The 25270-nt window shown below is 43.5% G+C and overlaps 1 protein-coding gene across 3 annotated transcripts in view; it reads right to left on the minus strand.

Moving 5' to 3' along the window:
• Positions 1-1234: 1234 nt before the first annotated feature.
• CENPE (centromere protein E) overlaps positions 1235-25270 on the minus strand; it is a 183013-nt gene continuing 158977 nt past the window's right edge. For 2 of the 3 annotated variants that reach the window (XM_073601785.1, XM_073601770.1), the window contains 6 exons: positions 22514-22626; positions 13429-13526; positions 11371-11527; positions 9868-10406; positions 8449-8520; positions 1235-1663 (listed from right to left, as the gene is read on the minus strand). In XM_073601785.1, coding sequence (XP_073457886.1) covers positions 1554-1663; positions 8449-8520; positions 9868-10406; positions 11371-11527; positions 13429-13526; positions 22514-22626 — 1089 coding nt within the window. In that variant the 3' untranslated portion in view covers positions 1235-1553. The remainder of the gene's footprint in view (positions 1664-8448; positions 8521-9867; positions 10407-11370; positions 11528-13428; positions 13527-22513; positions 22627-25270) is intronic. The other variant, XM_073601777.1, reaches the window with a different exon arrangement.

Raw genomic sequence — 25270 nt, forward strand, 5'->3', positions numbered from 1 at the left:
GAGGAGCCCTTGGACACTCACAGCCTTACACCTGTGAGCATCGCCTCTCCCTTCTCCCTTCTTTGCATTTTTCTTGAGCTTTTCTTCCGCTAAAGATGCCGATAATGGCCGACAAACTCAGGATATTAAATTAAAAAGTCAAATACAATAGAATTATATATAAAAATATATATTAAAAAAAAGCGAATTGTCGGTTTCGGCCAAGTGCATCCTGAATTTTAGGTTTCGGCACCAAAATTTGAAAAAAAATCGATATACTGTGCCACAAGTAGGGAGTCAAGTGTTGTTGCCAGTCCAACGTTGCACCCAGAAAGAGGAGTTAGAACGTGCAGTTGCAGTAACCCAACATGAAAGAGGCAGCACATGGAGCACCGGTTCACTAGGCACCACAGAGAAGGGAGGTTTGCGGAGGGGCAATAGCTCCGGCTATAGGTGTGCAACTACATGAATGTTACCAATTTTAAATAGAAAATTGGAATTAGTTCTTCTGGCTCTCAGTTGCTAAAAGGTTAGTCGTCAGCGAGAGAGGGGCACTTTGGGCATGAATGTTTAAAGTGCTTTTTCCCTGTAGTCACCACTGAAGCTTCTGTAGGCAGGATTAAACCAGGAGATTAGCAGACCATGGTGCTGCAGCTTTAAAGTAGCCTGCAGCAAACTCCTTGCATGCCAAGGGGAGTGCCTACAGCAGGATTCAGTGCTATTCAGTAACGTGGCAAGTCAGCCTTGCTTCTTCAATCTGATGGAGTCCACGTATAGTCCAAGACTCTGCTGAGGAGTCAACTGATCCAGAAGCTTAGGTAGGAGCTGCAATGGCCATGGTGCAGCAGGAATCTTGATAGGAGAATTGTCTTGTAATAAAATCCTCTGCGAGATTGAGAGGTAAGCTTCTCTTAATGAAATGAAAGGAAGTCCATCACCAAAGGACACTAGGAAAAAAAAAAAAGTCTAGCTGGGAGTGGAAGGGCTTATATAGCAGAATGGCCCTGTGGCCATTTTTGCCAGTGTTCAAAAATCACCTGACGGTAGCTTCATATAACCCAATAGTAAAAATTCAAGATCCTGTGTCCTGTACAATTAAGAATCAACCACTAGATGGCTGCCATGGTGACAAAACCTTCCAAAATATGAGAACACTTTTATTGTGGCAAAACCAAGCATAGTTTCTGTCATCCTTTTGCTGGTATATTACAGGAATATTACAAGTCATACTCAGGCAAACAAAATCTGAAAGTAGTAAAAGTAAGAAATATTGCACTTTATTAAGACAGGGATCACAAGTATACCAGAACAGACAAAGTACAATAAGACATACATATAAACACATTTAAGGAATGTGACATGTTCATTATCAAAAGTCACTAATAAAACGCAAAAACATTTTCTAATCAATCCCCAACCATGACGGGTGTGTTTATTTCTAAAAACAATAATGTGAGTATTATGGATTCCAGTAGTTATTCCTATGAACACTTTCTAGAATTTCAGGAGGCACATCTAATTTTTGTGCAGACAACACTGTAGTGATCGCTGTGCTATTTGTTGTGCAAAGTCACTTAGGACGGTTTACATTCATTGCCATGCTTGTTTTTGTCTGCTCGATCCCACCAGTTGTTAACTTCATTTGTTTCAGTAGTAATTCCGCTGTTTAGATCTAAATCTGCATCTAAAAAACAGAAATAAAGTGAGAAAATGTATTTTAGAACCTATGACAGCTCAGTGCAATACACAGTTGATGCATAACCCCATACTCCAGGGACAAAATGAGTGTAAAGTGGGAACTGGAGGATTTTATATACAGTACACAAAAGGCCACATACTGCCCTACACAGGAAGAAGTTTATTTTTTGACTGATAATATGGGCTTGGTTCAGCATGGGAAAACTAAAAAAGTTTTTGTCAATTTAAAGATTATCCAAAGACAGGTAACTGCAGAATATTACATATATATATATATATATATATATATATATATATATATATATATATATATATATATATATATATACACACACATATACATACACACATATATATATATACATACATACATATACACACACACACACACACATTATATATATATATATATATATATATATATATATATATTACTGCAAGTAAGCATTAAATGTATTTTGTGCTTTTACCTGCAACTTCTGCGATAGGGTCTCAAAGTGTCCAGCAAAACTGCATGTACATTCATTCTGTGCAAACTAACCAGCTATTGTGAGAATGGGGCAAATTTCAATGTTCATTTGGATGGTTATTTTCCCTTCTGGTTGAATATAGAGAGGTGCATTCATAACAAACATTAGGAAAATACTGCATAATGGCCACTAGATGAAGGGGAGGATCATAGGAAATAAATACATCTCGGCAAGAGGATATACAATGTAAGAATTCTAGAGAATGCTGGAAGGAATTGGCAGATAAAAACGTAGCCATTGCTACTACGGATCTTTTATTTTTGCCCATGCCATTGAGCTTTCTCTAGAATGGTTAAATTGTATTTTCTTTGCTTAATAAGATGCATTTCTTTCCCAAGATCATCAGCTCAATCTAGTGACCATAAGGTGGTATTTTTCCAATTAATTATGTTTGTTATGAATTAACCTATTCTTACCCTGCCCATATTATTTAAAGTGATTGTAAAGCCTTTTTTTGTTGTTTGTTTTTTTTTTTAAATAACAAACGTGTTATACTTGTTTTTGCACAGAGCAGCCCAGATCCTCCTCTTCTCGGGTCCCTATGGTGCTCCTGGCCCCTCCCTCCTACCGAGAGCCCCCACAGCAAGCAGCTTGCTATGGGGGCACCCGAGCCAAGCCGCAGCTCCCTGTGTCCATTCAGACACGAAGCTGTGGTTCGGCCCTACCCCCTCTCTCCTGATTGGCTGACTGATTGACAGCAGTGGGAGCCAATGGTGCCGCTGCCAAGTCTCAGCCAATCAGGAGGGAGAGTCCCGGATGGCTGAGGCACTTGTGCAACGTTGCTGGATTGAGATGAACCTCAGGTAAGTATTAGGGGGGCCGCTACACACAGAAGGTTTATCATCTTAATGCATAGAATGCATTAAGATAAAAAACCTGCCTTTACAACCACTTTCCGATCTGACACAGTACATACACTGTGGCAAGTCAGCACAATCACGTACCTGTACATCATGTGCCTGAACCAGGTTTAGGAGCGCACATCGTGCCCCTCCCCCACGATCACAATGTCAACAAAGCGGTTACAGCTGTGTTGCCAAAGTTGTGATTGGCCCACTGCTACCATATGATACCCGGGACACACAAAAAAAAAAAAAACCCCGATGACCCCCCCCCCCCCCCCCCAGTAAAACAGTAACATTGAGCTAATCGAATGACACGATGAAAAAAAAAAAAAAAAACAAACAAATAAAAAAAAAAAAAAAAAAAATAAGCATTTTTTATTCAATTTTTTTTTCAAACATACTGTCACCAGTGTCCCTGATCACCATCACATCAGTCATATGACAATATTGTGCTGTACTGTACTGATGACAGTATGTAAAAAAATAAAATCTGTCCAATGAGGAGAGAGACAGGGGCTGGAGCTGCTGGGCTCATGCTCATCGCTGGATCGGATCAGGCTCAGATAAGAAAAAGGGGTGCTCTAGGGGGCAGCTGCAGCAAAGTATGTTTAACACCTTAATGGGGTTGTAAACCCTCGTGTTTTTTCACCTTAATGCATCCTATTCTATGCACTAAGGTGAAAAAACTTCTGACAGTGACCGGGCCCCCCCACCCCGGTTTTACTCACCTGAGCCCGTTTGTTCCTTCGGCAGAGACACGCTCTTCCCATTTGCCCGGGGTTCTCGGCTCTTGATTGGATAGACTGATAGCAGCGCAGCCATTGGCTCCCGCTGCTGTCAATCAAATCCAATGACACGGGGCCGAGTCTGGCATTCTGTGTCTATGCACGCAAATGCTGGACTCGCCAAGGTAACCCCCAGGGAGAGAGTTTCTCCCAGGGGGTTTACCAATGAGAGGAGGAGGAGCCGCGCTGTGCAAAACGAACTGCACAGTGGAGGCAAGTATGATATGTTTGTTATTTAAAAACAAAAAACAAAACTCGAAGGTTTACAATGTTTACAATCACTTTAAGGTGAAAAATCTTGAGACTTTACAATCACTTAATTTCTTCATTTTCCAAAAAAAAAAAAGCAATTTCAAAAAAGCACACCATTCCCCTTACCAATTGCCTCTGACTGTCTACTTTCCAAAAAGGGGTTATTTGTACTGTCCTAGCATTTTAGGACCTGAGACAGTCAGGATTGATGAATTTTTAAACGTATACACCATTGTTGGTAGACGCTATAATTTTCACACAAACCAATGAAAATACACTTATTGGGATTTTTTTTAATCAGTAATGTAGCAGAATGCGTTTTGGCCTAAATTTATGAGGAAAATGGATTTTATTGGATAGGTTTTATGATAGAAAGTAGAAAATTATTTAGTTTTCCCCCAAAACGTTTTTTTTTTTTTGTTCATTATGCAAAAAAATAAAGTACCCACCAAAAGAAATCTATTTGATTAAAAAAAAAAAAAATAAATATATATGATAAAAATGTAATTTGCGTACAGTACTGCATGAGTTCACACAGAATGAATGTAATGTTTTGCTGGATGAATAAAAAAAAAAGACCCATAAATCTCTGACTCCTACCATTGTAATAAAAGGCAGCCCCTGGTTTTCTTTTGGTGGGATTATTGAATGGAATATTGTGGTGACCGGAGGAAAAATGATTGGTTCCAACGTTTGGAATTTTTTTTTTTTTCATATTTACCTATAAATCTATGATTTAATAAATAGGCATACGTGAACATATAATGTCCTTACACTCTAGAATGTGCATAACAGTGCTGCAAACGTGACCATTTATAAAACACACCACCACATGAAGCAAAGTGTACAAGTTCTTTATGTCAAGACCAGACTTGATGATAAATAAACAAGAAACATTACAATTATAGGTATGTACCTACTACTACCCAGGTTCAAATACATAAAAGTCTGTGTCAAATAAGGCCTCATGCACATGGAGGCAAAAAACACCGCTCTCAGGGGCGGCTGGAATTTTTCCACCTCTGAACCCACCTGCAAATTAGCTAATGTGCACATGCAGACGGTTTGGCACATTTTTTGTAGGTGGCATTGAGGCAAAAATAAATGGTGCAGACACGCATTCCCAGGTAAAAAGTTTTTGCGCTTTTTTCTGCGCAAATGCACATAAGCGGGCATAAACACACGCTTATGAGCATTAATTTTTATCTAGTACATTCTAGCCAACAGAATTAGTTTATGCTCAAACCCTTGTAAACTCTACAGTATATGCATGTAAACGCACATGAATGCAAGGGAAAAAAGGCAAGATTAGAGGCATTTTTCCTGCCAACTTCTGGCAGCATAAATTCATATGCATGAGGCAAAAAAACAGGAACCAATTCCACTTGCTCTGCTACTTAAAAGTATGTAGCGCTCACCTACTTAGGTGTGTGCTAAAGTGGGGAGTTAGGATTAGTGTTAGGCAAAATTGCCAGTGTTTTACCCTGTTGGTGTAAGCTGGTGAGTTAATGTGTTGGGAGGTTTGTTAGAATAGAAGGTGGTGTGGCCACCTATACTCTGTCCTGTAAGATTTCCATCACTTTCCCTGAAATGTTCTGGAAAGTGGGTGGACTGAAGGAGAAGAGTGGCAGGTAGTTTTGGAGACTCCTCTGAACCAATCATTGTTTTTGCTTGGGTAGAGGCAGGACTGCTATAAAAGTGAAGGTCACATGCTTCTGGGTGGTTCTAGATTTGAGAAGAAGAACAAGACAGCATGTAGGGGCTGGTACAGCTCGAGTGCTCTCCCCTTCGGGGGAGGGGAACGTGCCATGTGGAGAGGAGAAATGGAGGAGACATCAGGAGGAAGTTGCTACTACTAACAGAAACAAAGGCTGGGAGAGGACCCTCTGTTGCAATCACGGACGGTTGCTCAGGAGTACAAGTGAGTGTAAACCCAGGGAAACAGTGCTTCTAAGAGACTTAAAGGTGTTAAAGTGCGGGTCTTGGAGGAGGTACAGATCTTCGGCCTTAAAGAATCAATACCTCGCAAAGAGCATTGGTTTGCGGGTCAATACAGACGTCTGTGTAAAAGGTGTCGGGCCTTAAAGAATTAATACCTGGAGAAATCCAATCAGTCAGCCCATAGAGCTTTATTCAGAGTATTGTTCTTTGGGTATAACTTGGAAGTGCTGTACGGCCGGGAAGTAGTAACAAACAGGAGGAAGGAAAGCTGCAAAGTGTAACTGTAAGCAAGTGCAGGTGGAGAGTTATTTACAGTGGTTCTACATGATCTGGACTATGTATTCACAAGATTTGCTTCAATTAATGCTGAATCTGTAAGAGTTATTCAGAGTGACTCTATAATGCAGTACCGCAATGAGTGCCGGAAAAGAATAAAGTTAAATGTTTAAATGTTCTGGACTGTCTGCTGTGTCAATCTATGAAGGAAGGGGGGTAATGGAAACACTACAGAAAAGAATGAACTACCCAGCAGCTCCTACGGAGGTAGCGCACTACAAGTATAATACACAGCACAGATCTCATGCATAATCAGCTTTTTGCCGTTCAAGCCTGCCCAGTGCTAGGCAGTATTTACAGCCAGTGGGATACTGTTAACCGCTTGCCTACTGGGCACTTTTACCCCCTTCCTGCCCAGGCCAATTATCAGATTTAAGCACCGTCATAATTGAATGGCAATTGCGCAGTCAAGCTACACTGTTACCCATATGAAATTTTTAAAGATCGAAAATTCTGAAAAACAAAAAACTTTTTTTTATAGTTCGTTATAAAATTTTGCAAACAGGTAATTTTTCGCCTTCACAGATGCAGATGTGCGCTGATGAGGCTGCACTGATAGGCGACACTTATGGACACTGATGGAACTGCACTGATAATCAGGACACTAAATAGTGTAAAATGTCCCTTTCACACAAGCCGGTTATCAGCTCTCCTCTCCCTCATGCAGTCAGTGTGAGGAAAGGAATGCTGATAACCGGCTTGTGTTTACTTCATGATCAGCTGTGATTGGACACAGCTGATCATGTGGTAAAGGGCCGCTGTGATTGGCCCTTTACCCTAATGTGTGATCAGCTGTGTCCTAAAGACACAGTGATCACAGGGTGTACCGCGGCAGGGGTGATCATGGGAGGACGTCATACGACGCCCTCCCAGAAGTGACGGGCTGCGCTGTAGCCGTCGTTTGGCTATAGCGCAGTCGGCAAGTGGTTAAAAAGCTGTGCATGTGCCAAGCCATAGCTGTATTAATACTACCTAAGCTGGCCATACATTATACAATTTTCATATTTAATGTCCTTTAGACTTACCTTCATTTAGTGCAAGGGCCTGTGTGATTGCATACATATTGAAAGTGTTTAAAGTCCACCCTAACAATAAAATCCCTGCATTTAGAAATCCATGATCTAACACTAACCTATCTAGCCCTGTAAAGAAGAAACTCGATCCGACCTGATCCCACGCTGAGCTGTCAGCTGCAGTTTCGCTGTGGAGGCGGGTGCAGAGGACACTGCCGACAACAGAAGCCCCATATTAAGTCTATGGGTGACGTCACATCCCCATTCATTTCATAGCCGTTGTTGGCTGTGTCCTTCTGCAGAGTTTCCGCCGTTGGAGATTGGATCGGATCAGACCGGCTTCAAAAAAAGGTATGTATACAGGTTTCTTCTTTACAGGGCTAGATAGGTTACTTAGTGTTAGATTGTGAATGTCTGTAGATGCAGCAATTTTAGTGTTAGGGTGGACTTACACTTTAAGTTTGACCTTTTAGATCTTATATTGTTTTGGTTAATCTAAAGGAAAATTGTACAAGAAAATTAAATAATGTATGACCACTTCTTTTCACCAGGAAAAGAATGGGTGGCTTTACAGGTTTTTGTTACTACAATTCCACTTCACAAAGCAGAAATCGTACATCTAAGGGGGCCTAGCCTATTTAACAACAGTTCTAATATTTTACCAGCAAAACCATTTCATGTACTGCTCATTGCCTCAGATTTGACATGGTTGGGTGTAGGATGGTTTGAAGGGAAATTCTCATGAACCTTTACAAAATGTCTACAATTCAAATGACATAATTGACTTTTGTCCATGCTACGTTTAGAAAACAGGATATTTTACAGACAAGGAAATCTAAGGGAGGCAGCAAGTAGATTCTTCCATGCCAACTATTGAACTTGCATATATAAGTTTGAAAACCAGTCCCCAAATCTATTTATAGCAGATTTTTCCAAATTTGTGATAAATCTTTTTATGCAAATACCTAAGAGAATCTTGCAGGTAAATACTAATACTACACTACACATTAAATGATTGTCAGGTCTTGACAAAAATGAACAGTGACGATATATACCAACACACAGTTACCTGCATCTACACAAGGGTCTGAAGAAGGGTTAGTATCTGAAGGGTTAATGTGTGATGGAGGTGGATCTCGATCTGTCAAAAAAACATTAGTATAGATTTACATTTTTTTTTTTTTTCTGGAAAAAATCCTCAAGAGCCAAGGACAGATGTTAGTAGCCTGGAACTGTTTAGTGAATAGCTTTGTGTGCTGATGATAAAGCCTGGTAAATAACAGCAGCCAATGTAACAAGCATAAGGCAAATAGTAGATGATCATTATGGAACACATGGGTACCACATTTTGATATACCTTTGACCTTTTCCTGCTCTAATACATACATAATCCTGCTGTACTTCCAGCGCTGTATTTTACCATTGCTAGAGACTTCCTAACATATGATATGTACATGGTCTACTCATATTTAACTTTAGCACCATAATTGATTGATAAAAGAAAGCCATTTCCACAAGAACACCTTTTCCAAAACATCATTCTATAAAACTTTCTAAACAGAATATATGGCCCTTACATCAGTCTAGTAAATCTTTGTCAGAAAAACTTTTTAAGTGCAAGTTTTCTCAGCAAGTTTATATCATAAGTGGTACTCAGATTCATTAAGATTTCTCAAAGTGGTCACTGCAGACCTTTTGGTATAAGTCCTGGTTCTTAGGAGGTCATTACACTAAAGCAGGATGGCATTGTACCTTCACTTGTGGACCATTTACCTTTCACTTCGAAAGGAAAGGCAGTTTTAGCATTGTCCTAGAAAGCATAATCATCTTTTTTTTGTTCAGGACATCAGGAAGATAAATGGCTTTTACAGAGGGTTATAAAATCCCAGACTCAGAATTCTGATCCTCTCTTAGTAGCGTCAGACTAGACCTCCAAGCCCAAGATTCATTGTCAGACTAAGGTTGGCTATAGACCATTCGAATATTGGCTGGTTCAGCAGGAACTGGCCAAGATTGAGGCTGAATGTACAAAGTTCATCAATCAACTTTGGGACAACCAGCCTGCCGAATTTTACTTGCAATTATCCTTAGCAATAACCAGTCTTCTGCCGGTGGGGAAATTTGTGCTGTATATAGCCTGCATGAGTCTGCGCAACCACCGAGGTTCTTATCAGTGTTGGCTATTATTCTAAAAATGGGTAAAAAACACCAGGGTAATTCATTCAAGAAGGCATCACAAAACAATGGTGTTAGCTATTCATTAAAAAAGTACCAGTGGGGCTAAGACAAGGAGTGTGAAAATCAAGGCTAGGTGATGAACTTCCAAACTAGGGCTGTCTGTGCAAAGGCCACAAAGGCCTATATACTTGACCTGCCATCACAGCGGGTTATCTAAACATGTAGAGCTGGAAATGCTAAGTCATAAAAAAATAGTACAGTAGACTATACTACTACTACATTTCAAGATGATAAACATAGCCATAATTACCTGGTAAAGTGCCAAGTGTGGAGTTGTCAAAAAACTTGGATGGACAATAGGACAAAGATTTGGACCATTCAAATAATTTATCTTTAGGCAAATCTGCAGGTTCTGGCAAGCTGTGCTTTTTGTGTGGTGATTCATTCAAGTTACTGAACAACTGGCCTTCAGTTCTAAATGGTGACACAGCACGCTTTCTATTCTGCCCTGTTTTTCCAGGGGACGAGGCAGGAACACTGTGCCTTAATGTCTTGTTTGGAGACATCACCTGGAGTTTGGGTAAGAGTGTCTTGTGTGGGGACATGACTTGTGGTTTGGGCATGTCTGTCTTGTTTGGGGACACTGCACGTTTTCTGTGCATTCCAGTGTTTCCAGGTGAATGTATATGGCTGGGTGGAATGTCAGATTTATGTGGCGGGACAGTGGCTTGTTTGTACACCTCACTGCTGCTTTGTGATGCATCTGCTAATGAACTAAACAAATTGGAAGGCGTTTCCACACTTTTTTCTTTTAGTTTAAGTTCATCCTCTCGAATGGTTGATGCGCTCCTTAAAAAAAAATAATAATAATTAACAGCTGTGAGATATGTCAGATTAACACACATACTTATACCTTTAAGCCTTTATTTTAAAAAGGTAATGTATTTTTTTATTTTGGCGTTTATAAAGTGGTATTTTAAATATTTGTGCAAAAAGTAAGCACAATATAGGGTCCATCCCTGTAAAGAAAAGATGCTTATACTTACCTATGACAGACCACCAACGGCTACAGAGCCTGGGCAATGACGCCACCCATAAGCTTACTATGGGGCATCCTTTGTCAGCTGTCCCTCCTGTACACTGAAGCCAGTGCTGGCAGCCAATTGTTTGACCAGACCGGAGTGCCCTCAGCATAGCCAAGTATAGACATCTCTTCTTTTACGGGGTAGTTAGAATAAGCTTAGAATGGGGGTGGGGGAGCAGGTTTGGGTTTCACTGGACTTCCACTTTAAGATCTATTTTCGACAACAGGAGTTCCAAGCTTCCAGAAAGCTGGTGTGCTACCCAAGAGCTCCCCACCTGTTGGCTGCAAGTAGTGAATATAAAATATACTGCTACATATGCAATTTATACATAATTTACCTGATAAGAAACCACTGCACATTACCTTAAAAAATGACTTAATATGTAATAGATTTCCATTTTTACTGATAAATTACAAAGTGTAAAGCGCTTATCCAGTAGGAGTAAGAATAAGGCTTTAAAACTCACGCCTCAATTTCTTTAGGAGCCCTCCTTTCGTCAGCAATTTGTGTTATAGTGCATTAGTTACTTTAAAACAAAATCATCAGAGACCTGACAAGGTTGTTTAAGTTATGACACAGCTTTCATAGAAGGCTTGTGTCACAAATATATTATAACGATGCCCAGTGAAAGCTTACTTTCATGTGTAATGGGTAATCTATGTATAAAACCAATGAGCATACCTTTCATGGGGATTTTCTCTATTAAAGGGTAATCAAATCACTTTTACCTTGATAGCTGATGGCACTTTTTCCTGTAGTGGGTAATTTCCCTTTTCAAAGAAGCATTTTCTGACTGAAGCATAAGCATTGTTGTACTCTGCACAATGCCACTACCACCTCCACAGGTCAAAGGATATGGTATAGAGCCATTCTTGTCAGAACAAACTGTGGAAATAATGAATAGTAATATAAAAAGATAGTCAATACCAGAACAGCAGGTTCTCCCCAAAACTGTAAACATCCTTATGTACTCCCCTCTCCTTTAAATATTTAAGTATGGTCATCACCAAGGACCCCCCCCCCCCCTATTTTTCTACCAAAATGTTCATATAGCCTCAGTCCTACGGTGGTTACTAGGGCCTTTTGCATAGTTAACCAATGTTATGCTTTATATGGACATATGCTGTATTTCCATTTTAGGGAGAAACTCTTCAAAAAGACACATCTGGTAGATGTCCTTAATATGAGACAGTTGCTGATGCACATATTTGGAGGCACCTAGATTGGTAATTGGGTCCTGGAGAGGGGAACTGTTCCCACCCCCATTCTAAGCTTTTTTCTAACGACCCTGTAGAGCACGTATGTCAAACACAACAAATCCAGCCCAAACCTGGTCATGTGGCCCTCATACCCAGAACTTCATTCCACCACCTCCGGCTCTTGCCATCCACTGCCACTTTGCTCTAAGCGGCTCCCGAATCTAACAGATTCCTGCATGCATTTACAGTGGGGACAAATCTCCAGAGAGCAAGTAGTCTCCTTGCAAGGCAAAGCCAAGCCAACTTAAAAAAAAAAAAAAAAGGGGGTAGTAGAACCGGGTCAGGTAAGAGAGCAGAGATGCGGGGAAGCTTTGGGGGTTCAAACTGTACGTAGTGCACCCCTAAACTCTGCACTACACGTAGTGCACCCCTAAACTCTGCACGTAGCGCACCCATTGAATTGCACTCTGTACATAGCGTACTCTAACTCTGTGCATAGGGAACCTCTGAAACCTGCGCACTCTATGTAGCGCATGCCAGTTACAACCGGCCCTTTATGGGCAACAATACTGCTGATATGGTTCGCGATTAAATTGAGTTGGACACCCCTGCTGTAGAGGAAATAGGTCTATGCTTACCTACTCTGAGGACTCTGGTCCGGATGTGACGTCACCGCATAGGCATTAAAGCCATTATCAGTGAATGCTCATCTTCATGATGGGGAGATCATGTGACCAGACCAGAGTGCCCTCAGCCATAGGTAAGTATAGGAATCTTTCCTTTACAGGGTAGTTAGTTTAGGGCTTAGAAGGGAGGCGGGAGCAAGTTTAAGTATAGTCAGTATTTGACTGAACATCTACTTTAACGAATCAAGTTCTTCCTTGTGAGAAGGTAATTTATGGTAAACAAAACTCCCCTCTTAAATGTCAGAATATCTGGGATTAAGATGTTGGGTTACATTCACCATCAACCTAATAGACCGATTTTACACTCTTGTGTACTAGGGTATGGCTAACAATCACTTGGGTCCTCCTCTCTCTATGGGATGCCTTCTGTATTCTGAGCAGCTTTGCTTTTGCACAGTGGCGGCCCACTCATAAGGGCGGGCCCCCCTCCAAGCCATGCGCACGGCCCCTAAACTCCATGCAGGGCACTGGACGCATGGATTTCAATGTGTGTGTTTTTTTTTTTTTTTAAGCACATGATTAGAGCCTGAGGCTCCAATTGGCTTCAAAAAGGGTGGGCTGGGGGCGCAGAGCCCACCCAGTTGTGTGACATTATCAAATTAATATTCGCTAATGCCTTCCTGTTTCTCCTTCCGGCCAATCAGGAAGTGGGTCCTAAGACCCGATTGGCCAGGGAGTCTTAAGAATTTTTTTGGCATCAGTTTTTTTTTTTTTTACCCTAAAAAATTGAGCACCAGCCGTAGCTGCTTTTGCATATTTGCAAACGGATTCCACAAGACTGCAATTTTAAACAGTGGATATTGTACTACCGCTGTCATTACTGTAAATGTAATGATTCTGTAAAACTAAGTATTCCCTTAGCTCAATATGTAGTTTAAAAACTATATATATTCTTACGTACTGGTAGTATCGGCATCTTTTTGTGATCGTCTAAGTTGTTCTTTCGTCTTCCTCAAGCATTCTTCCTTGTATTCCAGAGAAGACTTTAAGGAAGCTATTCTGTTTTAAGAAAAAAAAAAAAAAAAGAGTACAATTATAAAGATGAAGAAAAAAGAAAAATAGGATTTTTTATAACAGCTTACCTTAAAATCCTTTTCTTTCGATGGACATCACGGGACACAGAGCCTCAGTAATTACTGATGGTTATATAGGTATCACTGGTGATTGGATTGGACACTGGCACACCCTAACCAGGAAGTTCAACCCCCTATATAATCCCTCCCCTTGCAGGGATACCTCAGTTTTGTAGCCAAGCAATATAGTGTATTAGAAGAGGGGCGGGACCTCTGTGTCCCGTGATGTCCATCGAAAGAAAAGGATTTTACAGGTAAGCTGTTATAAAAAATCCTATTTTCTTTCTCGAACATCACGGGACACAGAGCCTCAGTAATTACTGATGGGATGTCCCAGAGCAATGCTATCTGAGGGGGGGGAACCACAACCAAGTAGGGTGCAATCAGACCTGAGGACCCTGTACCGCTGCCTGCAGCACACTATGCCCAAAGGCGATATCCTCATGCCTTCTCACATCCACCTGATAGAATCTGGTGAATGTATGAACTGAAGACCAGGTTGCGGCCTTGCAGATCTGAGCCATCGAGGCCCGGTGATGCACTGCCCAAGAAGCACCAATAGCCCTTGTGGAATGTGCCCTGATCTGAAACGGAGGAATCTTCTGTTTCAAACCGTAAGCTTGAATGATCAATTGTCGAATCCATTTAGAAATGGTAGCTTTTGATGCTGCCTGTCCTCTACTGGGACCCTCTGGCAGCACAAACAAAACATCCGTTTTGCGAATCTGAGCAGTCGCTTCCAGATAGACCTTAACTGCTCTTACTACATCCAAGGAATGTAGTGATCTTTCTTCCGGAGAACAGGGATCTGGAAAAAAGGAAGGTAGAACAATGTCTTGGTTTAGATGAAAATCTGAAACCACCTTCGGTAAAAAACTAGGATGAGGGCGCAGTACCACTCTATCCTTGTGTACAATCAAATAAGGCTCTTTACAGGAAATTCTAATACTCTTCTAGCAGAAGAGATGGCTACCAGAAAATTTAACTTCCTTGTCAGCAAGACCAAAGGAATCTGACATATTGGTTCAAAAGGCTGTTTCTGTAACACAGACAGCACCAAGTTTAAGTCCCAGGGGTTTAAGGGTGCCTTAACCGGAGGATTAAGATGCGTCACCCCCTGCATAAAGTTTCGGACCAAATAATGCGAAGCAAGTGGCCGTTGAAAAAATACTGATAAGGCCGAGACCTGGCCCTTGATGGTACTTCAAGGCCAGCTTCATCTCTAACCCCAATTGTAGAAAATCAAGAATTCTACCGATCACATACTTTCTGGGATGCCAACCCCTGGATAAACACCAGGATATATAAGCTCTCCAGACTCTATGATAAATCATTCTGGAAGCTGGCTTCCTTGCATTGATCAAGGTAGATATCACAGGACATGAAAGCCCACGACTCTTCAGAACGTGGGTTTCAATAGCCAAACCGTCAAATTTAGCGTTTGTAAAGCAGGATGGAACACTGGACCTTGAGATAACAGGTCTGGTCGTACTGGTAGTGTCCACGGGGAACCCACCGTCATCCTTACTATACCACGTCCTTCTGGGCCAAGCGGGAGCCACCAGAAGAACTGACTTCCCTTCCTGCCTGATCCTGCGAAGGAGTTGTGGCAGTAGCAGAATAGGCGGGAATGCATAAATCAGTGAGAACCGATGCCACGGAATCGCCAACGCATCCGTCCCGCATGCAAGAGGATCTTTTGTCCTTGCCACAAATCTGTCTTTTTGTTGAATCGGGATGCAAAGATCTACATCTGGGACCCCCCATCTTTGGCATATGTTCCAAAAGACGTCGGGATGCAGAGACCATTCCCCTGGAAGTAACCGCTGGCGACTTAAATAGTCCGCCTGCGAGTTCTCTATCCCTGGAATGAAAACTGACGATATGCATGGCACATGCCTCTCTGCCCAGACTAAGATCTGGTTCACCTCTCTTTGAGCAGCTTGGCTCCGGGTGCCTCCCTGATGATTGACATAAGCCACTGCTGTGGCATTGTCGGACTGGATCCTGACCGGGCAACCCAGTAGCCTGATAGTCCAGGCCTTTAGGGCTAGATATACTGCACGGATCTCCAGTATGTTGATGGGTAAGGTCCTCTCGGACTTGGACCATACCCCTTAGACCGCAGAATGTTCCAGAACTGCTCCCCAACCCGACAGACTGGCATCTGTTGTTATCACCGTCCAGGTAACTGGTAGAAAGGATTTCCCCTTCTGCAGGTGTTCGGGTATTAGCCACCAATTGAGGCTGATGCCACCGCATGTGACAGGTGCCTCGGAAAGTCTAACGCCTGAACCTTCTTGTTCCAGGCCGACAGAATACTGTGTTGCAGCATTCTTAAATGAAACTGGGCATAGGGAACTGCTTCGAATGAAGACACCATCTTCCCTAGTAGCCTCATACAAAGGCGGACAGAAGGACCCTTCTTGGTCCTGACTGCCAGAATCAGCTCTCTTAAAGCAGTGATCTTTGCCTGAGGTAGAAAAATTTTCTCCTGGCTTGTATCTATGATCAGACCTAAATACTCCAGTCTTCTTACTGGTTTTAGGAAAGCCTTTTCTAGGTTGAGGATCCAACCCAGGCGTTCCAGATACCTGACTGTGGTCCTCAAATTTCCGTTCAAGGAGGCTACCGACCAGTCTATCAAGAGCAGGTCGTCTAGGTATGCTATGACAGCTATACCCTGAGCCCTTAATCTGGCCAGAGGAGGAGCCAAGACCTTTGTGAACACTCGAGGTGCAGATCCCAAAAGGCAGAGCCACAAACTGGAAATGCCCCCCCCCCCTATCTCGAAGCGCAGAAACTTCTGATGAGCAGGTAAAATGGGCACATGCAGATATGCATCTCTGATGTCTATTGATGCCAGAAATTCTCCTCCCTGCAGGGTGGAGACTACTGTCCGAATTGATTCCATGTGGAAGGATTGAATCCTTAGGAATCGGTTCAGATCCCTTAAATCCAGAATGGGCCTGACATCCCCATTTGGTTTTTGGACCGCAAAAAGGTTGGAATAGAAGCCCAATCCTTGATCCTTCGCGGGAACTACCACAATGACCTCCTGTGACAAAAGTCACTCTAATGCTAGAAGGAGCGACTGCTTCTTCTCTGGATCTCTGGGGACACTTGACCTGAGGAAATGAGAAGGAAATTCCTGAAACTCCAGCTTGTACCCTAAGGTTACCGTGGAGATTACCCATCTGTCCTGGAAATCCTCCTGCCAGAGCCCTGAGAACTGTCGCAGTCTTCCCCCCACTCGAGTGAGCGGGGGGCGCCCCCTCATGCAGGGGTCTTAGTGTTTTGCCTAGTAGGCTTCTTCCCCCAGGACTTCTTTTGTCCCTGGGGTTGACTCTTGTCTCTGGACCCAGATGGAGGAGGCCGTCGAGACTGCCTGGAGGCTGAAGCCCCCGGAGCTAGGGAAAGAGTCCGTTTGAAAGAGGGACGCTTACTCTTCTTCTTAACAGGTAAGAGAGTGCTTTTCCCCACAAGAGATTCTCTTGATATAGTTTTCCAAGTCTTCTCCAAACAACCTTTCACCACGAAATGGAAACCCAGCCAGCTTCTTACATGGTGCTTCGGCTGACCAATTTTTCAACCATAGGATTCTACGTATATGCACCAACCCCAGTGAAAGACGGGAGGTTTGCACGATAGAATCTCTAATGGCGTCAACAACAAAGCATAAGGCCGCTGGAAGGTTAGCCAACCCCTGGGCCTGCTGTTCAGGTAAAACTTTGATGACCTGTTTAACATGGTCTCTTAAGTATTGACAGACTCCAATCGCTGCTACTGCAGGTTGAGCCACTGAACCTAAGGAGAAAACATCCTTCAATAGGGATTCTATCTTTTTATCTACAGGATCCCTGAGCATCTGAGCATTGTCCACAGGACAAGTCAGACTATTATTTACAGAGGAAATGGCGGCATCAATGGCCGGTATTCCCCACATTTTAATAAACTTTTCTTCCATAGGATAAAGTGTAGAAAACTTTTTCGGCGGAAAAAAACGTTTATCTGGGTGATCCCACTCAGCATAAAGGAGCTTTTCAAGTAAATTATGAACAGGAAAAGCCTGTGCTGTTTGAGGAGGTTTCAGTGACCCTAAAGAATAAGAGGGTTCTTTAACTGATTCAGATATGGGCAACTTAAATGTGGAGTGGACCAATCCAGTAAGGATCTGCACTAAGACTTTCTCCTCTTGGGAAGTCGCAGAGGGTCCCTCTCCACCTGATTCCTCCGAAGAGGAATCATCCGTCCCATCCCGATCCTCTGAAAGGGATTCCTCTCCTTTATCCCAGGGCTCCTCTTCCTGAGGGTCTTGGGGAACAGAGGAAGGCCTAGTGCGTTTTCATCCACCAAGTGAAGACGTAATCACGGCCATTAATCTTTCCTCTAAACCATTAATGGTTGAGGAAAAAACCTCCTGTGTAATATATACAGGGGCTGAAGTGCCAGAAGCAGGTATAGCCCCTGACCCCGATGGCTCTCCCTGGCCCCTCGGGGGGGGGGAGGGAAAGCTGCAGACAAAGGGCCCTCAGAACCTGAACGAGATCCCCTAGAGTCTCTGGTTCTTGGGGTGCTTGAACCTCTTCTGCCCATAGTGCAAAGCAACAAGGTGGCGGTATCAAAAAATGAACACTGACTGCTGAGCAATGTAGTCTGGCTAAAAGCCTTGCTACCTAATGCTCAGTCTGGTGTTACTTTAGTAAATGCTGCCTAGGAGAATGCCTGTGTCCCACCTTACTTGCGACTGTCAGCTCTGTGTCCCTCCAGAAGGCTTAGTGCACCTGTAATTAGTGCCTTTAATAGCCTGCAGCCGGTCCTGTGGGCGTCTGAGCACACTGTGCTGACGCCCCGCCCCCCCTTCAACCTCGGCCCCCCCTTCGTTTTTTGAAAAAACTAGCGCTTCCCGCGCTAGCCGACCCTTCTGAATCAAACATGGAGGAGGCTGGGGGAGGGGGAGGAGGGATAGAGGCTGGTAATGATGGGCCTGCCTGTGTAATGGCGGCAGTGGCGACGGCGGTGAAAATGCGGTGTCTAACCGCCTTACAGATCACCTGCTGCCTCCCCCTAGTCTGGGGGGAGATATCCCTGAGGAGAGTCCCCATCCCATCCTACCTGGAGCTGGCCGGAGGAGCTTGTACAGCGTCGAACACTTGAGACAGACATCAGCATGAAAAGGTATGTGCTCTTGGCAGCCCCCGGTGGTCACAATAGGCAATGCATGCATTTACCTTAAAGGAGAAACCTACTAGAATTAAAAAATTCTGTGGAATCTCCCTTACCTTATCCAGCCGCAGGGTTGTTGTACAGACCCAATCTTCGCCTCTCACGGTGGGCTCCGTTTGAAAAAAACGTCAGAGACTGGGGCCCCCTACGAATAGGGAGATCCACAGTTCTGGCCCTGTAAAGCACCCGGCTAGAAATTAGGCTAGAAAAAACATTTTCTAATAGGCGGGGTCCAGCTCTCTAAAAAGAGAAGCGTTACAGGTAAAACCTCGTTTCTTCGGACACGAGGCCCGGGTACCATCCAATTCGGCCTAGAAAAGACACTTTGGAATGGATCCGGTTCGCCTGGCCTGCCCCAGTATAGGATAATCCCTTTGGAGCTCAGCACAGGACATCTTTACACGTCCATCACCTAAGACACTGGCGTAAAAACTGAGGTATCCCTGCAAGGGGAGGGATTATATAGGGGGTTGAACTTCCTGGTTAGGGTATGCCAGTGTCCAATCACCAGTGATACCTATATAACCATCAGTAATTACTGAGGCTCTGTGTCCCGTGATGTTTGAGAAAGAAATAGGATTTTTGTACTCCATGTACAACCCTTTTCACAAGAAGTTATACTGTTGAGGTATACTGCCACCTATAGGAGGAATTAACACTGGAAAATGAAATCTGGAAAGCAGCCGAAGATTACATCTCCTTTATCCCACATGCAGTACCAAGAGCATGATCATAAGCACAGAGGGGTGAGACCAGAGTCCTTCAATTGACTCCAAGAAAGTGATTTTTTGTTTGCATACCTTTAAATCATTGGAGTATAGTACAGTACATGGGAATTAATTCATAGACCATGGGTTATATGTCGCTACGTTCAAGTTACAGGACACTGGCTGCCCCCCCACCCCCCCCGTGTATCCATATAACCCAACCCGCTCTGAGGCTCCAGTCTTTTGACAAGCAATAAGGAGCTCACAGAGGAAAACAAAAAGGGAAGGAACCTGCTTCCTTTACTATATTCCAAGTTATGGAATATACATGTATGTCAGAAGTACCATTATGTTTGTTATGCAATAAACAGAAATCAATTTATAAACCATGGGACGTCCCCAAGCAATACCTCGAGGGGTAGGCAACAAAGCCACTGAAGCAAGCAACAGCGTAGACTCAAACAGCCACTTGGAAAACAAACAGGTTTAGAAGAAAATAAACAAAAGATCAAGTGGTGGCACAGGCAAGTGAGGAGGAGAGATGCCATATCTTGCATAAACCAGACAGTGAAGGATGGACTTGTTCCCCAAGGGAGAAGCCCTATAAAAAAAAAAGCAAGATGAGCACCCAACTAGGTGGAAGGGGTAATCCGATGGGAGGACCTTCCTGCGAAGAGAAGATGGTCAGGTCCCAAGGGAAGACCTGATGAACACCTGTAGATGCAATGCCTGGCCCTTTCCCATATGGGAGGAGAAAATTATAGGTTATGCTCCCTGGCAGGATATTGGAAGTAAAGACTTGAAATTTCCATAAAGGCAATAATAGTCAGAGAAGCAAGGAAAACTGGCTTCCAAGATACATAACCCCCGAATTGCAGAAGAAAGGGGAGCCAAGGCAGAGCTGCTATCACTGCCAGAAATAATGGAGAGGAGGTTCTTTTTTTATAAGCAAAAAAAGGGACAGCCTTTTAGAACAAAAAGGGAGGGCTCTGCTTGTCAAGAGGCCCTGCACAATGGCATGCTAATGGCAAGGGGACAAAACATGGGGTCACACATGCTGTGGCCTCCCTACTCAAACATGATGGTTAATGTCACCTACAGGCGATGAGCAGTTTCCAGCACCAGAAGAAACCTGACCTGTCATAGGCAATTAGCCCATCCGAGGAATACTGTCCACTAGGCCACCTGAGTGTTCCTAAGAGGCAAGGGACTAGTTTGTAAACCTGAACGCAGATGCCTGAATGGTAAGTGACCCAGTGACCCAAAAGGTTCTGCAACCAATCCCCCCCCCCGACCTGAAAATTGAGTGGGGAAGACCCCTGCAAGCTGAAAAAAAAAAAAGGTCTAAGAGCTTAGCAAGTTTCAATCTACCAGCCTTGCAGGCTGTCAGAGAACCGGGTGGGTGCAAAACATCATTTACCAAATTTCCTATCAAAGGGGAAGAACTCCAACACACAATCAGGTGAGGTCCAGGACCCTTCAGGGTGCTTTCAGTCTGGTTGGAGGTAAACTATGAAGTAGAGGAAAGGTCTTTGCAGCTGTAGTATCTCTTAAAGACCCAAGGCTGGAGACAGCAGGCTGATCCTTCATATGTGGAGTAGTGCAAATCACATCAATAAGGGCAGAAATTGTCTTTTGTACCTCTGAGGTATTCTAAGACTGAGATTTCTCAAAGACACTCAGAGAGACTGAGGACTGAGTCAGAGATGGAAAATGTCCCTGCCTCTTAAGACTCTGGGAAGATCAGAGTGTAATATGGGGAGTGCACTTCGAGCGTCTGCGATCAGCAGCCCACAAGGATTGGGGGTGAACACAAAGTCTGAGTGTGAATGCAGTAGAAGCCCGACAAAGCAGACTCACCAGAGCCAAGGCTGACTCCTACGATTTAGAGCCAATAGCATAGCAGGATTCCAGACTACAGACATCAGTGCCCTGATAAGGTGCAGAGTATGTTCACAATCTTTAGGACAATGTGAGCTGAGGTAACCCATTGCAGTGGGACCGTTCTCACTGTGTATAGCTGCAGACATGTTGCAACCACATGCCAGTGTTGCAATAGCTCATGGTACAAGGCAAAGCCCTCAGGTACTCACTCTCCAAAAACTAGTAGTTGATGTGGGTCTGAAGGCCTGAGGTGACCAATGTCACTGTAGACGAGCAGTGAGAATGGACCAGACCGGAGATCCATGTGGCTCTTTTGCCAAGCAGGAGCAGCAGCAGGGCAATGCTTTCTCTATGCTAAACAGTAGGAAAAAGCATAGAGGACAACACTCCACCTGGTGGATGACATCAGTCAATCCATGGTAAAAACCAGTGCAAAGCCGGAAAGTCAAAGATGCCCAGCTGTGCAAACAGCAGGATAGCGCCTGCTGCTCAGCCAGATTGGCATAAGCATGGTGTCTTCAGAGACGGGCAAGGGTAAAATGCCAGTGGCTCTGGACCTGGAATGTGCTAACTAGTTACCAGCTCAGGTTCTGGAAAGTGCATAGTGCAGACAACAGTGCCTAAAGGTTACTTCCAGTCCAACAGAGTGAGGGTGCAGCTCTCAAAGCTAGGATGAGGAAGGGTGGATGATCTGGCCAGCTGCCATTTAAAGACAAACTCAAGCAGCAATGTAGTAAGAAATCTTGACTGAAGAAAAAAAAAAATTGAAGGAAAATAATACCTAGCTAAATAGGATTAGTCCTTTTCCCAGCAGAGCCGAAAAAAAAAGGATCTTTTTCCTACTAGGACACTGGGGAGTTGAGGAGTTCTCCAGGGTAAGCCTACAGGCTTCTTTGCCAATGTCCAATCCTCCTGTAGACGGCAATATAACCTGACGGTATTGCTTGTGTACCTTGATAGAGGAGAAAGGAAAACGCATATGCACTTTTTTTTACATTACAATTATCCTTATAGATGATTATATAACAAAGATTTGTAATATATTCACAATTCAAATTGGGGTTGCAACTTCATCAAAAACTGATATTATACTTACTGCTGGTCTGTAGACTTTGACAACTTTATTCTGTCCATTTCCAACTTTACCACTTGATTTTTAAGACTGTCCATTTCATCTCGGTATGGTGCTGCACCTTGGGCTACCTTTTCCTTAGGGGTGAAAAAAAAAGGCAGCCTAAATATTTCTGCAGAGTTTGGGCTTTAGAATGTTAATATATATAGACCAATGTTTCTCAACTCCAGTCGTCAAGGTGCCCCAACAGGTGATGTTTTCAGGCTAACCATTATTTTGCACAGGTGATTTGATCAGTTTCACTGCCTTAGTAATTACCACGGCCGTTTCATCTGAAGGATATCCTGAAAACATGACCTGTTGGGGCACCTTGAGGACTGGAGCTGAGAAACATTGATACAGACTATACAACATCATTAACAATGTCTAGTCTAGTTTAGAGCTCATATGCAATAAATTTGCAACAATGTAAATATCTGGCTATAGTTATGTTTTAGTATGTCCATGCGCTATTAAAGTGGAAGTCCAGTCAAAAATGAAAATTATTCTATTAATTATATGTAAAATATCTTTATCAGCCTCATTTTGGTTACTAGCTGCCTGAGAGAGATAGAGAACAGGCAAGCCTGGTGGGTATGTTACGTTCACTTCACGTGGCTAAAACAGCACATGGCATACACAGAGACACACACTTCTTACAAACTGTTATATGGCTTCAACTTTAATATGCTGCAGAAATTGTGTTCTACTAAACTATTATGTGCCTTGAGCTGAAATATGCTTCAGAAATGTATTTTTAATATGCTATTATAGTGCTGCAAATCTAATCTGCAGCAGATATTTAAAATAACCTATTATATATGGGCACCGTGTGCATGGGGCGGCACCGTGATGGGCACCGTGTGCATGGGGCGGCACCGTGATGGGTACCGTGTGCATGGGGCGGCACCGTGATGGGCACCGTGTGCATGGGGCGGCACCGTGATGGGCACCGGGGGCGGCACCGCGATGGGCACCGGGGGCGGCACCGTGATGGGCACCGGGGGCGGCACCGTGATGGGCAGCGATCACTACTTTGATCGAGTGTAAAGTAAAGTTGGATCACAACTGCATTCAGTCACACAGCTTTGGAGTCGCACCAGTGGAAACTTAGCCAAAGGCTAGAGAGCGACTTTGGAGTTTGAATGAGTGCAGCTTTGATCTAACTTTACTTTCTCTGGATCAAAGTCGCATCAAAGCATTGCAGGTATCTTTTCAAAGTCGCTGATTTTAAAAGTCGCATATTAGGGAACGGGTACCATTAAAATCAATGGGCTGTGACTTGTCATGCAACTTTGGACACATAGTCACATGACAAGTCAAGTTTTCACTATAGCGACCTCAAAGTTGCATGATTTAGAGTGCAACTTTGATGCGACTTTCTCTGGAAAGTTCTCTGGATCAAAGTTGCATCAGAAGTCGCATCAAAGCATTGCAGGTACCTTTTTGAAAGTCACATAGATGGGAACAGGTGCCATTAAAATCAATGGGCTGTGACCTGTTGTGCAACTTTGAGTGTCCAAAGTCGCATATCAAGTCATACTATTGGAAACAGAGCCTTAGTGTGGTTGTCTGTACTATGATCATTGTAGACTGTGAGCAATTCACATGCAGATTATAGTGTTGTGCGATTTGTGTCCATTCATTTTGAACAGGTTCAAGTCACACCTTATCAGCTCCAAAGTCGTGCGTGCTGCAACTTTCGGAATGAACTGCAACCGGATGATATGGTCACTTAGTACCAAGCTATCCGATGCAAGCAAACGCACTGCCTTTGTGACTTGCATTTGGGGTGTCGTTTAGATTGCACTGACACCAGCTGCAGATTTTAAGGTAAGTGCGACTTGAATGAGATGGGGAAACACACATGGATCGCAGGTTCAGTGCACCACATTCTAGTTAGAATTGAGGCCATGACCTCTTAAAGTGTTACTAAACCCACAACCGTAAAATCAGCGTGTATATGCAGTAAAGCATGCTTGTTATACTCACTGGAGAACCAGAGAGGTTCATTCTCCGCATTGAGTAAAAAGGCTGTTTGATGCTGTCTTCTCTGATCCTTCCCATTCATCCCCAATCCATCTGCTGATAGAACAGAGCCTTGGGGGCACTCTGCACATGCTCAGTTTGGTGTGTATTACTAGAGAGTTTTTTTTTTTTTTTTGGGAGGATGCATGTGATCAGCACAGGGCCAGTCAGCACTGTCCAGACAGTGGGTTGGGGGCCTGCATCCTCAGAGTCAAAGAAGAATAAAAACTACTCTTACCAGCTTAAGGCTGGGTTTGCACTAGTTTCCCCGCATCCAATTTCGCATGTCAGGAGACTGTGACCGGCTCTCTATGGAGTCGGTTCACACATCTCCGGAGTGGCTCCGGTGCAAATTGCACAGGAGTCCTTTGCGTCTTCTGGTCTGTTTCAAGTCCGAGTTCTGCCAAAAATTCAGACTAAAATCGGACCCGAAACTGTGAATGGAGATGCACCGGACCCCTGCTGTGAGCCGCTCTGTGCTGCGGTGTGAACCCAGCCTTAACCAGTGTTCAACCAGACACTGATAGAAGTCACAAGACTGCTATATACTGCTGATGAGAAAAGGTATTTAGCAGTTTAATATTTACTAAACTAATTGCATTTCCATGTTCTGTGTACTGTGGGAGACCAGATATAGTGAATGCAGGGTTCTGGGTTTAGTAACACTTTAATCCTCACATGGGGAGGGTCTCTTTAAATTAAAGACTTCAAACT

This window comes from Aquarana catesbeiana, linkage group LG01 (assembly GCF_042186555.1).
Source record: "Aquarana catesbeiana isolate 2022-GZ linkage group LG01, ASM4218655v1, whole genome shotgun sequence".
In the NCBI taxonomy this organism is placed as follows: Eukaryota; Metazoa; Chordata; class Amphibia; order Anura; family Ranidae; genus Aquarana; species Aquarana catesbeiana.